The 15,167-nt window shown below is 42.7% G+C and overlaps 1 protein-coding gene across 1 annotated transcript in view; it reads right to left on the minus strand.

Annotated features, from left to right (window-relative positions):
• The window catches only part of Prpf6 (pre-mRNA processing factor 6), a 50,253-nt gene that overhangs the window by 31,827 nt on the left and 3,259 nt on the right, over nucleotides 1–15,167 (minus strand). The window contains exons 3-9 of the mRNA XM_038329528.1: nucleotides 12,766–12,884; nucleotides 9,137–9,215; nucleotides 7,957–8,133; nucleotides 7,615–7,770; nucleotides 3,439–3,533; nucleotides 2,460–2,616; nucleotides 1,167–1,329 (exon numbers count right to left, since the gene is read on the minus strand). Coding sequence (XP_038185456.1) covers nucleotides 1,167–1,329; nucleotides 2,460–2,616; nucleotides 3,439–3,533; nucleotides 7,615–7,770; nucleotides 7,957–8,133; nucleotides 9,137–9,215; nucleotides 12,766–12,884 — 946 coding nt within the window. The remainder of the gene's footprint in view (nucleotides 1–1,166; nucleotides 1,330–2,459; nucleotides 2,617–3,438; nucleotides 3,534–7,614; nucleotides 7,771–7,956; nucleotides 8,134–9,136; nucleotides 9,216–12,765; nucleotides 12,885–15,167) is intronic.

Raw genomic sequence — 15,167 nt, forward strand, 5'->3', positions numbered from 1 at the left:
ACATGTTAAGTACAGAATGGGAAGCCAGTCAGTGGTGATGCACGCTTTTAATCCCAGTAAAACCACGGCTGGAGATCCATTCCTTAAAGAGTCTAGGTCAGTAGATCACGCATCCAGGTAAAGTGCTTACCCTGGATACCAGCTTCTGTTCTGAAGCCAAGTTCAAAAGCAGCATTTATGATAAGATCTGGTACAGGGAACAACAGCACTACTTTTATGAATTAGAGTAACAAGCAATTCACAAACTGCCTACAATGCTGTACCTTCTCTGAGATGACTCAAAGAAGAGTGCTTGCTCCTCATTCAGTTCCCAGTACCCTGTAGGGTTGTTCTCGACTGCCTGTAACTCCACTCCAGGGGATTTGATGGACACTTTTCTAGCCTCTGGGACTCTAGCACACATACATACATACATACATACATACACACACACATACATACATACACACATACATACACACACACACACACACACACACACACACACCAAACACTCCTGTTTTTTGGTTTCTGAGACAGGGTTTCTCTGTGTAGACCTTGCTCTGTAGACCAGACTAGACTGGCCTCAAACTCACAGAGATCCGCCTGCCTCTGCCTCCTGAGTGCTGGGACTAAAGGCATGTGCCACCATTGCCTGGCAATCTTTAAAATTTTTTTAAATAACGAAGGCAAAACTGTATTTTAGCTGACAATGGATGGACAGCATGAGGCGCAGTCCAGTCAGTGCAGGAAGGAATTCAATGACCATGTACTCAGGTGTGACCATCAGTGATCTCAGACTTACACCAAGGGGTACACTACCCTGTAGAAACACCTTAGATCATGTCAAAAGGGCCTGGCTGAGTACACTCTTATCTAGCCTCCAGAGCCACAGAAGCAGGCTAGAATTCAAGCTGTCCCTGTACTGCGAATAAGGAAAATTGGGATGACAGTGACTCATACTTTATAAAGCAGGGATGTGGCCTCCAACCAGGGTGAGAACTCCCCACCAGAGTCCCTTCCTTACAGAAGGTTCAAGGGCAGAGGGAACCAGTCCAGGAAAAGGCCTAGACAACATCACCAGCTTCTTAACTACTCTCACAGAAAGCCTGAGCAGAGGAGCCAAGCTGCTCTCCAAGAGAACAAAGCATCAGAAAGTAAGAAGAACACCTGCCAGGAAGGCTTACCTTTCCGAAGAACACGCTTCTTTGCTCGAATGTCAGTTTCTAGCTCTGCTGCTCTAATGTAAATCCTGACAGACTGTGGGAGATGACGGACAGCTTGTGCCACCACAGCCTTGGCTGTGTCCCCAGGCTGCAGCCTGGCTGCTTCTAGCCATACATCTTCACTCTGGGGAAAAATAAAAAATAAAAAAAATCAATAAGAACAGCCTAGAAACCACAGGGAGTAGTGGGTACTACCTCTGGGGCCCCCAGATTCTACAAGGATCATCAACTTGGCCATAAACACACACACACACACACACACACACACACACACACACACACACACACACACACACACACATATGAGAATTCACCCAGAAATGACACAGCTTAGAAATGTGGATACCATGTTGGAATGAAAGGCACATATAGGGCTGGAGAGATGGCTCGTGGTTAAGAGCACTGACTGCTCTTCCAGAGGACCCGGGTTCAATTCCCAGCATCCACATGGCAGCTCGCAGCTGTCTGTAACTCCAGTTCCAGAGAATCTGACATTGTTGTACCAATACACATGAAATAAAGTTAAATAAAGTTAAAAAATGCACATATAGTCCTTCACAAACAAAAACAAACAAACAAATACAATTTACAAATACAATGTACAGTCTACAGAAAAACCAAAGACCCTATGTCTGGCTGGGAGGTTCTGATTTATTTCTAAAGTTTGGAGAATTCCACAGAGAGTTTTTTTTATTATTCCACACAGAATATATGACATTTAGTTGGTTTCATAGAACTTCTTATTCTTGTCAAATCATCCTACCTCCTAAAACACAAGTGCTGGAATATCCTAAGAGTTAGCACTAACCTCTAAATTTCTTTTCCTGATTTGCTTATTTTTATTTTATGTATATGGGTGTTTTGCCTGCATGCATACCTAGAAGAAGGCATCAGATCCTCTGAAACTGAGTTATAGACTGTTGTGAGCTGCCATGTAGCTTCTGGAAATCAAACTAAGGTCCTCTAGAAGAGCAGTCAGCACTTTCAAATGCTGAGCCATCTTGCCTGTTCTAACCTCTAGGTTTCTTTTGTTATGACAAACTACCTAGTTCATCCCTTTCAGTGCAGCTTACCCTGCCGTTATAATGGTGGGTCAGTCTCTGCTCCATACAAAAGCAAGCAAGAAACTCTTTTCCCTCTACTTATAACCTTGCTCTGGCTCCATTTCTCCAGTATAGGCACCATGCCTGGCAGAACACAGAGGGTTTTCTGGGAGCCAGAAAGCTGTCAAGAGCAATGTGCTATAGGCTTCACCTTGGGGCACATCTCTGTCCCTTTCATAATAAGGTTCCGAGCCACTTGTAGCTTTCCAGTGACTTCTTCCAGGCGAGCTGATGCAATCCAAGCTGGTGGATGATGAGGGTTTGTTTCTCTGACAGATTTGAGAAGCAGCCGTGCCTTCTTAATGTCACTGTAAGAATGAGAAGGCACAACATTAGGTCACACGACCAGAGATATGACAAGAATAAAGGAGAAGGCATCTCCTTCATACACAAGGCATAAATTGCTAAGGAAAACATTCTGAAAATGCAAAAATCCAAAAGAGCTCTGTTGGCCCTAAGCAAACAAACTGAGGCCTGAATGTCAGACAGGAAACATGAGACAACTGACAAGTTGCTTTCTAGCTCAGCATAAGCATTGACCTTACTATTTGTAAAATAGTTAACACATACAGTAAATAAATACAAATATATTTCTACGGGCTAGAGGGATTGCTCAGAGGTTAAGAGCACTGACTGCACTTCCTGAGGTCCTGAGTTCAATTCCCAGCAACCACATGGTGGCTCACAACCATCTGTAATGGGGTCTGGTGCCCTCTTCTGGTGAGTAGGCATATATGCAGACAGAACACTGTATACATAATAAATAAGTCTTTAAAAAAAAAAAAAAACAGGAGCTGGAGAGATGGCTCAGAGGTTAAGAGCACTGCCTGCTCTTCCAAAGGTCCTGAGTTCAATTCCCAGCAACCACATGGTGGCTCACAACCATCTGTAATGGGGTCTGGTGCCCTCTTCTGACCTGCAGACATGCACACAGACAGAATACTGCATACATAATAAATAAATAAATAAATAAATAAATAAATAAATAAATAAATAAATAAATAATATATTTCTACATTTCTCAGAACATCCATGTCACATTTTGACTGTATATTCTTTTTTCTAAAACTCCACAACATACTAGGCAATTAGAGTTCCCATTTCAACCTCCAATTCTGCAACATACTCACTTTATGTCCCCTCCGTGGGTTGGGATCATGGAATTCAGATCCGTCAGATAGCCTTTGGGGTCCACAACAGTTTGCCCACTCACTGAATCAGACACCTACAAGACAGGTAAAGGTGAGAATCAGCTAGACATGACCAGCAAGGTCTAAAACAAAGAGTTAATTAACAAGGGCCCTGGAGACCCTCCTAACAAATCTACCCAAGAACAGCCAGGAGGAAAATCACCTTACTGTAACTCAGACAACAGCTGGTGATTAGGAAAACGTCTTCTACAGAGAAAGTGTAAAAATCTTCTACAAGAATTAATATTTAGGGGTAGGGACAGGTTTGAGGGAAATGGCTCCCATAGGCTCATGTGTGAATACTTGGTCCCCAGTTGGTGAGACTATTTGGAAAGAATTAGGGGATAGGACACTCACTGGAGGCAGGCTTTGAGGTTTCAGAAGATTTGTGCCAGCCGGGCAATGGTGGCACATACCTTTAATCTCAGCACTTGGGAGGCGGAGGCAGGCAGATCTCTGTGAGTTAGAAGTCAATCTGGTCTACACAGTGAGTTCTAGGACAGCCAAGGTTACATAACAGAGAAATCGTGTCTCGGGAGGAAAAAAAAAAACATGTGCCATTCTCAGTGTGCCCCCCTTTCTCTGGCAGGTGGTTGTGGATCAAAACCTGAGCTCTCAGCCGTTCCTTCACTCCACCATGGACTCTTAGCACTCTTGTGGAATATCACTTTAACTATGCAAATGTGCTACATCTGTTTATGATGCATTTGTTTAATTATGTAAAAACGTGTTTCTGTTTTACCTTGCCTGCCTAAGGCACCTGACTGGTCTAATAAAAAGCTGAACAGAGGGATAGGCAGGGTTGGCAGGCAGAGAAAATAAGAATAAGTAGGAGAAATCAAGGGAGAAGAAGAGGAGCTGGCGAGATGGTCAGAGGTTAAGGGCACTGGCTGCTCTTCCAGAGGTCCTGAGTTCAATTTCCAGCAACCACAGATGGCTCACAACCCTCTATAATGAGATCTGGTGCCCTCTCCTGGGCTACAGGCATACATCATACATGCAGGGAGAATGCTGTTAACATAATAAATAAATAAATCTTTAGAGAGAGAGAGAGAGAGAGAGAGAGAGAGAGAGAGAGAGAGAGAGAGAGAGAATGAGGGAGAAAGAAGGACATGCCTGGGTCCAGAAGCCAGGCAGCTGCCAGACAGGACACAGAACAAACAGGAAAGTAAGATATGCAGAATGAAAGAAAGGTAAAGTCCTGAGGCAAAATGTAGATTAAAAAAAAAAAAGATTAAAACGGAGATAAGATAAGGCCAAGCATTCAGAACCAATAAATAGTTTCCATGTCATGATTTGAGAGCTTGTTGGTGGCCCAAAAGAAAGTGTGTTATGAACTCTGAAATCACAAACCAAATGAAATGCTTTCTTTTATAGGTTATAGGTTATAGGTGACCTTGGTCGTGGTGTTTTATCACATCAACAGAAAAAACAGAAAAGCAATCAAGACACAAAGAGAACCCAAAAGTTCCAGGGAAAAAATACTCAAGTGAACATATATATATATATATATATATATATATATATATATAATATAAATACTCAAGTGAACATATATATATATATATATATTGTCTTTCCAATGTTGTGGAATAATCTTTTTATATACTGTGATGTGTCTTTGCCAAAGTGCCTTATGATTGGTTTAAAGAGCAGAATGGAAGAGCGGGGCAGGTTGGCAGGACTTCTGGGGACAGAGGAGTCTCAGGAGAAGAAAGGTGAAGTCGCCAGCCAGATGCAGAGGAAGCAGATGGGCAGCACAGGGTCAAGGTAACCTAGTCAAAGAACGCAGACTGAGAAACACAGGTTAATGTAAGTTATAAGAACTGGTTAGGAAAAGCCTAAGTCAAGGCCAAGCTTTTCTAATTCAGAAGTCTCTGTGTCATTTTTTCCAAAAATGGACATTTTTGGGCTGGCAGCCCAAAGAAAAATCCTATCTACATTCCAAGACTGACTTACACCAAGAAATTTAAAGTAAAAGGTTGGTAATTACAATATTTTAATTTCAGTACAGCAGTTCATTCTACTATTATAACTGTGAGTTTTTTAAACTGCCAAGATAAGCCAGGTCTGATAGCACAAGCCTATAATCCAAACTACTTAGAGAAAGCTGAGGCAGGAAGAAGCAAAGTTCAAAGCCCACCTTACTACACAGTGAGTTCAAGGCCTACACAACTTACTGAGTATCAATCCAACATTAAAAACTAAAAATGAGCCAGGCATGGTGGCACATGCTTTGAATACCAGCACTCTGGAGACAGAGGCAGGTGGATCTCTGTGAGTTTGAGAGGTCAGCCTGGTCTACAGAGTGAGTTTTAAGACAGTCAGGGCAACTCTGTCTAAAAACAAAAACCACAACCTAAAAACAGCCAGCAAGGGCATGCACCTTTAAAATCAGCAAGCAGGAGGCAGAGGCAGGTAGAGCACTGCTGTGGGATATTCTGATTGCATTCTGAAGCTCTTGAGTGTGCCAATAAAGTTTGCTTTGAATCAGAGAGCAGAGTAGGAACTAGGTTTTGGAGGATGGAGGACAGATAGAGAGACATACAAGAAACAGTAGGGCAGGGCTCAGAGAAAGTCTCAGCCTTTTTGGATCAAGAAATGGGAGGGGGCTGGAGAGATGGCTCAGAGGTGAAGAACACTGACTTTCCTTCCAGAGGTTCTGAGTTCAATTCCCAGCAACCACATGGTGGCTCACAACCATCTGTAATGAGATCTGGTGCCTTCTTCTGGCGTGTAGGCACACATGCAGACAGAACATTGTATACATAATAAATAAATAAATCTTAAAAAAAAAGAAATGGGAGGGAGGGAAGGTGAAGGTCAAGAGGTCACTAGTTGTTTCTCCCCTGCTTCTCTGGTCATTCAACGTTCTTACCCCAATATTTGGCTCCCGAGTTTTTATTTTTTTTATTTATTTATTTATTTTGGTTTTTTCGAGACAGGGTTTCTCTGCAGCTTTAGAGCCTGTCCTGGAGCTAGCTCTTGTAGACCAGGCTGGCCTCAAACTCAGAGAGATCCACCTGCCTGACTCCTGAGTGCCAGGATTAAAGGTCTGCGCCACCACCAAACAACCTGACTGTCCAGAAACTTGTTTTGTAGCATAGGCTGGCCTCAAACTCACTGAGCTCCATCTGCCTCTACTTCCCAAGTGCTGAGATTAAAGGTATATACCACCATGCCCAGCAGCTATTGTTTTTTTATTGTAAAATACTTTCTAGTATAAGTTTTCAAAAATACAATAACAAAAGGTTAGGAATTTAGTTCACTGATAGAGTACTTGCCTAGCAAGTGTAGGAGCCTGGATTCATTCCCAGTGCTTAAAAAAGGACAGTAAGCTTTATCAATAGAGTATGTGACATTGTTGGGAGGACACTCATCCCCTATGATGGCCTCATACCTCCAAGGGACAGACTAGCATGCCACACAGAGCTGGCCTTTTATTTATTTATCTGCTTGCTTTTTTATTTTTATTTTTTTGTTTTTTACAGAGCCACAGGGGTTTCTCTGTTGCTTTGGAGCCTATCCTGGAACTAGCTCTTGTAGACCAGACTGGCCTCAAACTCAGAGATTCTCCTGACTTTGCCTCCCGAGTGCTGGGATTAAAGGCATATGCCACCACCGCCTGGTTCTAGCCTTTTATTTGCTGTGCTGAGTGTATATGCCCTGTACTCACCTGCAAACAGAATCTCATCTACTCTATGACAAGGGCAGAGTATCATTTCATGACAAAACATAAAGAATAAACTTTACCGGGGCTGGAGAGACAGCTCAGAGGTTAAGAGCACTGGCTCTTCTTTTAGAGGTCCTGAGTTCAACAGCAACCACATGGTGGCTCACAACCATCTATAGATAATGAGATCTGGTGCCCTCTTCTGGCCTGCAGGCATACATGCAGGGAGAACACTGTATACATAATAAATCTTTATTTAAATTTTTTTTACATATATCTTTTTTTAATTTGTTGAGTGTTTTGTTTTGTTCATGATGGGGATCAAACGAAGGGCCTTGATGTCCGAGGCAAGTGACCGACCAACTGAGCTACATCCCCCAAATGTGTTCCTTTCTCCCCCTTTGAGGACCATTTTTAAGAAAATACCCATGACAAATTCTCACCTGGCTAAGCCTCATGTCCATCAGGGTGTTTCTTGCTTGGCCGATCTTCCTCATATCCAGCTCCCCTGTACCAGGTGTCATCAGCCCTGGTGTCATTCCGCCAGGGTACGGCGTGTTCAGGCCACCCGGGTAGGGTGTGTTCAGACCTCCAAATTGCTAAGGAGAATAAAACGCTGACTTGCACTGTCATGCTGAGGACTCCACCACCGCCTTTAGGCACTGCCCCCACTCCCCACGTCCTAATAGGCACAGCCATGCACTCTTCCAAGCATTCAACATCCAACCTCTCACCACGCCCTTTTCAGACTAAAGAAGCCCCCATTTGCCCATTCAGATACTCACAGTTTGTCGAGGATCCACAGATGTGTGGTTCTCTCCAGTCTGTAAATGTTTGGCAAAGAAACTGTCAGGAACAGGGGTCAGCTTCTCATAGCGTGGATTCCGTTGGCGTTTGTTTCTGGCATCGCCAACTTCTGGGATGCTCAGCCACTCTTCTTCTGTGACCTCTGCCAACTTCCTCTGGAAATATGCAGACCCCAAATGTTAGTCATCTACAGGACTTCGTAACTGTCTTCCTCAAGCCTCTGGCCTATTGTGCCTTAGAAATGACTGATGTAGAGATGGCTTCCCATTTGAAAAAAGAAAAAAAAAAAGGGGCTGGAGAGATAGTTCAGCATCTCTGAAAGGACTGGCTGCTTTTCCAGAGGACCTGGGTTCAATTCCCAGCACTCATATGGTAGCTCACAACTATCTGTAACTCCAGTTCCAGAGCATCCAACACACTCACACAGACATACATGTAGGCAAAACACCAATGCAAATAAAATAATAGAATTATTATGTATTTCTTTATTATTTATTATAAATATGTACATGCAATGGCAAGATTTGGTTCTTGCTTTCCACCACCTGGGACCTGGAAATCAAATTCAGGCTGTTAGGCTTGACAGCAAGTGCCTTTACCTGCTGAGCCATCCTGATAATCCTGGTTTTCCATTTTATTTAGAGAAATCAATTCATTGAGTTTGTACTATTTTACTAAATTGTAAATTATTAGGTCAAAGTCCAATAGGCAGTTTAGAAAGCATATGCCTAAATGGAAAGAAATTTAATAAAAAAAAAAAAAACTATTTTTCCCACCTTTAACAGTAGTCAAGAGGGGCTGGAGAAATGGCTCAGAGATTAAGAGCACTGGCTGCTCTTCCAGAGGACCTGAGTTCAGTTCCCAGCACCACATGGTGGCTCACAACCATCTGTAATGAGGTCTGGTGCCCTCTTCTGGCACAAAAGCATATATGAAGATAAGAGCACTCATACATAAAATAAACAAATGAATCTTTAAAAAAACCAAAACACAGCAGCTTTGTTTTTTAAAACATAGGACAGATGATCAAATATACTGAAGCACAAACCTCCCTAAGCAATTAATCCTCTAAGTATAGAGCAGAGTTAGTGAAGGTTCAACAGTGTAGACCAGCAGAGCATTGGGCCTGAGGACCAGTGTGCCAACCCATCTGCTCACCTTGAGATCTGAAAACTGCTGCTGGATTTTGGGACGTTCCATTCGGTATTTTTCAATCTCTTCTTTCTCCCTTTGCTCTCTAGGAAAAACAAAAGTGCCTGCATTAGAAATATTAGATGTAGGGTTTGGAGAAGTATTAGATACAGGCTTAGAGCGCTTGTTCTTGTAGAGAAGGCAGGTTTATTTCCCAGGACCCACATGGTGGCTCACAGCTATCCACAGCTCCAGTTCTAAGAGATTCTGCAGGATAAAAGGGCCAGTCAAAAAAAACCCAGTAAATCCCTGAGCACAAAACCCTGACCCTGAACCCAGAACCAGTGAAATAAACATACCCTGGATCTGAAACCTGAGCCAGCGAAAGAAACATTTTTAGCTTTGAACCCAGAACGTAAGAAACACACCCTAACTCTGAACCCACTTTGGCCCTAGAAGCAGAGCCAGGGAAAAAAATACACCTTAGCCCTGAAAATACAGCCAAAAAGCTAGAGTCAGTGAAAGAAACACAGTCTGACCCTGAAACCACAGCCAATTCTGCCCTGAACAAACTAAACTCACTAATCCTGGAACAGGAAAACCAGCCAATCTCTGAGCAGAAAATCTTCTCCCTGGGAAAAATCCGCCCCTAAGAAGCCCTACTTAAGCCCCTCTGCCTGTTCAACTGCTGGCTGTCCTTCACTACCCTGGCAGAGACAGCCACTCTCCTGGACTCCTCCTTCCCAAATCTCTTTCTTAAGAGTTTTGGGTGAAGATCTTCTTTCACAGGTGCAGAAAAGAACTTCCCTTAGAGGAGCTGAGCATAAAAACCAGAAGAAACAGTTACATCTGCTGCCAGGAAACTCTGTGGGGAGTTGAGCTGGAACCTTCAGCTCATTCCTGCTGAATCCAGATAGTCCCATCCCTGTGTCTCTGTCTGTCTCTTTCTCCCTCCCTCCCTTCCCCCTCCCTCCCTCCAAACCACACCTTCTCAGAGAACCTCTGAACCAAGAACCAAAAAGTCCAATTCCAAATTCTTAGTGGCTATGGCAGCTCCTCCCCTGAAGGCACCGGCAGCCTAAGTCCCCGCCCAAACACTCCAGCTTTTGACCACACTTGGGCACGAACCCAGCTTGTGTAGGACACATCATCACCCCTCACCTACAGGCCAGATAAGCTCCCTGCTCTAGTTCAGGTGTGTGACTTCTCCGCCCATTTCTGGGACTGGAGGACTCACCTAGGAGTTGCTCTGCTCAAATAAACCTGTTCCTTTTCTTTTCCAACTCAGCTTGATCTGGCTTATTGCATTGACAGAGAAACCTATTACTGGGGTATAGAAAACCTATTAACTATCTTATCCATATTACTAGTTCCAAAAAAAGTAAAAGTTCAAAGTATGGTTTATTTATTTTTTTTCAAGACATGGTTTCTCTGTATAGCCAGCCCTGGCTGTCCTAGAACTCTCACTGTAGAGGAAGCTGGCCTTGAATTTAGGCATCTGCCTGCCTCTGCTTCCCAAGTACTGGGATTAAAAGTGTGTGCCACTATGGCAGGCTCAAAGTATGGTTTCTACTGGGCACATGGAACAGGTCTTTAATCCTAGCACATGGGATGCAAAACAGAAAATGTAATTCTTACTTGATGGTTCTTATTGTATAAGTTTTACAATGTTAGAGTTAAAACTTTTTATTTAGACAAAAAAAGGTAAATGTTGTAGAATAATCTTTTTGTACACTGTGATGATATGTCACTGGTTAGTTAATAAAAAGCTAAACAGCCAATAGCTAGGCAGGAATTCTGGGCTGGAAGGATGCTGGAAAGAAGGCAGAGACACCAGGAGATGCAGAGCAAGCAGAAAGAGCAATGTGGAGATGAGGTGAAAAAGCCATGAGGCAGAAAGTAAATTAATAAAAGGTTAATTTAAGTTATAAGAGCTAGTTATAAACAAGTTAAAGCTATCTGCCAAGCTTTCATATTTAATAGTGAGTTTCCACGTCATTACTGTACTGGGAAGCCGACAGTAGTAGGCAGAGTTTTCTTGTCCTGCAGTCGCTCAAACACACCGGGGCTTATATTAATTATAAACGGTTGGTCAATAGCTCAGGCTTATTATTAACTAGCTCTCATATTTTAAGTTAACCCATATTCCTTATTTATACTCTGCCACATGGCGGTACCTTTATTAATATGGCATGTTCATCTCCTGCTCCCTCTGTGTCTGGCTGGTAATTTTTTTGACTTTGCCCTTCTTCATCCCAGCATCCACAGATTTGGTCATCCCACCTATATTTCCTGCCCCTTTATAGGCTATTCAGCTTTTTATTAAAGCAATATGAATGACAATTCTTCAGTGTACAAAAGGATTATTCCACAGCAGATAATTCCTACAAAAAAATCCAACTACACACACATATATCCATGCATATAAAATATTCATATAAATATAAATAAATATTCAAGATGGCAATCCTAAAATGAGCGTGATAACACAGGCCTACAAATCTGATAATGCAGAAAGCCAAGGAAAGAGATTTCCATAAATTCAAGGTCAACCTGGATTACATAATGAAACAGCATCTCAAGAACAGAAAGGGAAAAGAAAGGACTGAGAAATTACTTAGTGTTAAAAGGTCATACTGCTCTAAAGGGGACCTGGGCAGTAGTGGCATACACCCTTAATCACAGCACTAAGGAGGCAGAAGTAGGCAGATCTCTGAGTTCTACACAGAGAAATTCTGTCTAGAAAAATTTTAAAAAATAAAATTAAAAAAAAAAGGGAGGAAAAGGGGAAAAAAAGCTGAGGATATACCTCAGGTGTCAAGAATTTGACTGCCATATATGAGGTGTTACATTCAATTCCTTAGTACCACAAAACAAGCCAAATAAATAAATAACAAAGAAAAGGTATGGGTTTACTGTTAGTTTGGTGGAAAAGTATCTGCATAGCCCACACAAGGTAAGATCCCAGGTTTCTGAAAAAACAAAATCAAGGGCTGGAGAGATGGCTCAGTGGTTAAGAACATTGCCTGCTCTTCCAAAGGTCCTGAGTTCAATTCCCAGCAACCACATGGTGGCTCACAACCATCTGTAATGAGGTCTGGTGCCCTCTTCTGGCTAGCTGTATACATAATAAATAAAGAAAGAAATATTTAAAAAAAATCAAACAAAACAAAAAACCCCAAAGGTGGGCATAGTGGCCCACACCTCTAGTCCCAGCATTTGGGAAGCAAAGGTAGGTGGATCTCTCAGTTCAAAGTTAGCATGGTCTCCACAGAGTTCCAGAACATACAGAGCTACATAGCAAGGGTGACCCAAGTGGACGTGGTGGTGCATACACTAAGATGACAGAAGCAGAAAGATCTCTGTGAGCTCTAGGCCAGTCAAGCTTCACAGTGAGACCCTGTCCCTGATCATAGTCAAAGCAATACCCAAAATTCTGCTCCCTTTGTGGCAGCTTTAGTCTAAGCCTTGAGGCTATTCTGGAAATACCCAGTTATGCAGAACAGGTGTTACAGACCCAAGGCCCACGTAGCCTCTGAAGTCAAGTAGACGTATAGACAAGTTTTGCAACTTTCTTCCTAGCCCAAAATAAAATACAACAAAAAGAAAATTTATGTTGTCTGGAAGTTGGATAAGCATAGTATGAAATAACGTACCTTCTTTCTTTTCTTCTTTCATCCATCCTTTTATCCAGAGCTGCGTAAATAGCATCTGCTTCCTCATCATCTTTCTCGTAAGGCCCACTTGAGAAGAGGCTCCCAGCATAGCCATTAAACTAAGAACCAAACGACACAAATAAAGGGTCAGCTTTCCCACCAGCACAGAAAGCAGAACACTCATATCCAGAGGAGCTATTCCAGCTGGAAGAAACTAACCATAATAGCTCTTTTGTGTTGCTGTGATAAAATGCCCTGGCTAAAAAATAATTTAGGAGCTGGGCAGTGGAAGCGCACACCTTTAATCCCAGCACTTGAGAGGCAGAGGCAGGCAGATCTCCAGTTCAAAGCCAGCATGGTCTACAGAATAAGTTCCAGGACAGCCAAGGCTACACAACACATAACACTGTGGCCAAACAAACAACAAATTAGGGAGGAAAGGGTTTATCTGACTCTGGACCCCAGGTTACAGACCATCACTGCACAGAAATCATGGCAGGAGAGGCTTTGAGAGAGCTGACCACACACATCCACAGTCAAGGGCAGAAAATAAACACACCCTCACTTGCTTCTGCTCAGATAGCTTTCTTCACCCTTATACAATTCAGGGGTCAGCCATGGAATGGTGCCACCTACATTCAGGGTGTTTGCCCACCTCAAACAATAATCAAGACAAACCCCAACAGGCATGCCCACAGGCCAGCCTGGCCTGAGCATTTCCTTATTGAGACTCTCTTCCAGGTGATTCAGATTATGCCAACTGACAGTTCAAATTAACCAGCACACAAAAAAGACAAAATTCATCGGGAAATCCTAGACCAGGTTCTATGACAGAAGAATATTTATAGAAATATTGTAAAACTAAAATAAAATCTGTAGTTTAGTTAATATAGTGCTAATATTAATTAAAAGGTCTCTATAATTTACTAAATTGTGTAAGATGTGACAAAATTGAGTGAGCATAGAACTTTTTTTCTGAAGACAAGATCTCATGATGTAGCTCTGGCTGGCCTGGAACTTGCTATGTAGAACAGACTAGTCTTGAACCCACAAGAGGTCCACCGGCCTCTGCCTTCTACGTGCAGGAATTAAAGGCACAGACCAGTATGCCTAGTAATCTTTTCATTTATTCTCAATATTTTATTTTATTTATCTTGAGACAGGATCTCACTACGCATCCCTGACAAGCCTGGAATACTTTATGTAGACCAGGCTGGCCTCAAATTCACAGAGACCCACCAGCCCCTGCCTCCTAAATACTAGGATTAAAGGCATATATCACCACAACTGCCTTATTTTATTTACGTGTGTGTGTGTGTGTGTGTGTGTGTGTGTGTGTATGTCTGTGTCTACACACGTGCTTGTAGGAATACGTGTGCAGACAACCACAGAGGTCAGAAGAAGACACTGGATCCCCTGGAAATGCAGTTACAAGCAGTGTGAGCAAACTGATGGACTAAAGCCCTGTCCCTGTGGAGGAGCAGCAAGTCCTCCAAACTCCTGGGCCGTCTCTTTAGCTCCTTTCCTAAATTTTACGATACTATTTTTCCAAGTTCCTGCAAGTTTAAAATTATTTCAAAATTAACATTCTACAAAACATTTTTTCTCAAAGGAAAGATGTTCCTTAGACACTTAGAAAAAAAACTCTTGAAGCCAGGTGGTGGTGGCTCGTACCTTTAATCCCAGCAGAGGCAGGCGGATCTCTGAGTTCGAGGTCAGCCTGGATAGGCTTGACAACTACAGCAAAACCCTGTCTTGAAGAAAAAAAGTCCCTTGAAAGATCTCAGTTGCCTGTACCAAGCAACAAAATTCAACAATAAAGTCAGCATCAGCATCTACACTGAGGAATGGTGTAGGAGGTCCTTCTGTTTGTATGTTACTTTCATTGGTTAGTAAAGAAATTGCTTTGGGCCTGGTGACAGGGTAGGTGGAGAAGACAGAACTGAATTCTGGGAGGAAAAAGCAGAGAACTGCTATGGAGCTGCCAGGTCAGACATGCTGAATCTTTCCCGGTAAGCCACGACCTTGTGGTGAACACGGATTATTAGAAATGGGTTAAATCAAGATGTGAGAGTTAGCCAATAAGAGGCTAGAGATAATGGGCCAGGCAGTGATTTAATTAATACAGTTTCTGTGTGGTTATTTCGGGTGTAAGCTATCTGGGCGGCTGGGATGGAACAAGGGGCCCTGCTCCGGGGACGAAAAGCAGGCCCTCTCCTCCTCCTGTTACAGAGGAACATCCAGGAAAAACACCAACATGTAGTGTTCTGACCCTACGAGAGTATCTCCTTACAGCAGTGCAAACTGCCTTCTCCTTATGTTCATACGCATAGATCAGTGCTGCTCTTAATCTTTACCATAAAACCTTTCTGCAATGGATAACAGTTAATGAAGAAACTAAC

The sequence above is a fragment of the Arvicola amphibius genome, chromosome 5 (assembly GCF_903992535.2).
Source record: "Arvicola amphibius chromosome 5, mArvAmp1.2, whole genome shotgun sequence".
In the NCBI taxonomy this organism is placed as follows: domain Eukaryota; kingdom Metazoa; phylum Chordata; class Mammalia; order Rodentia; family Cricetidae; genus Arvicola; species Arvicola amphibius.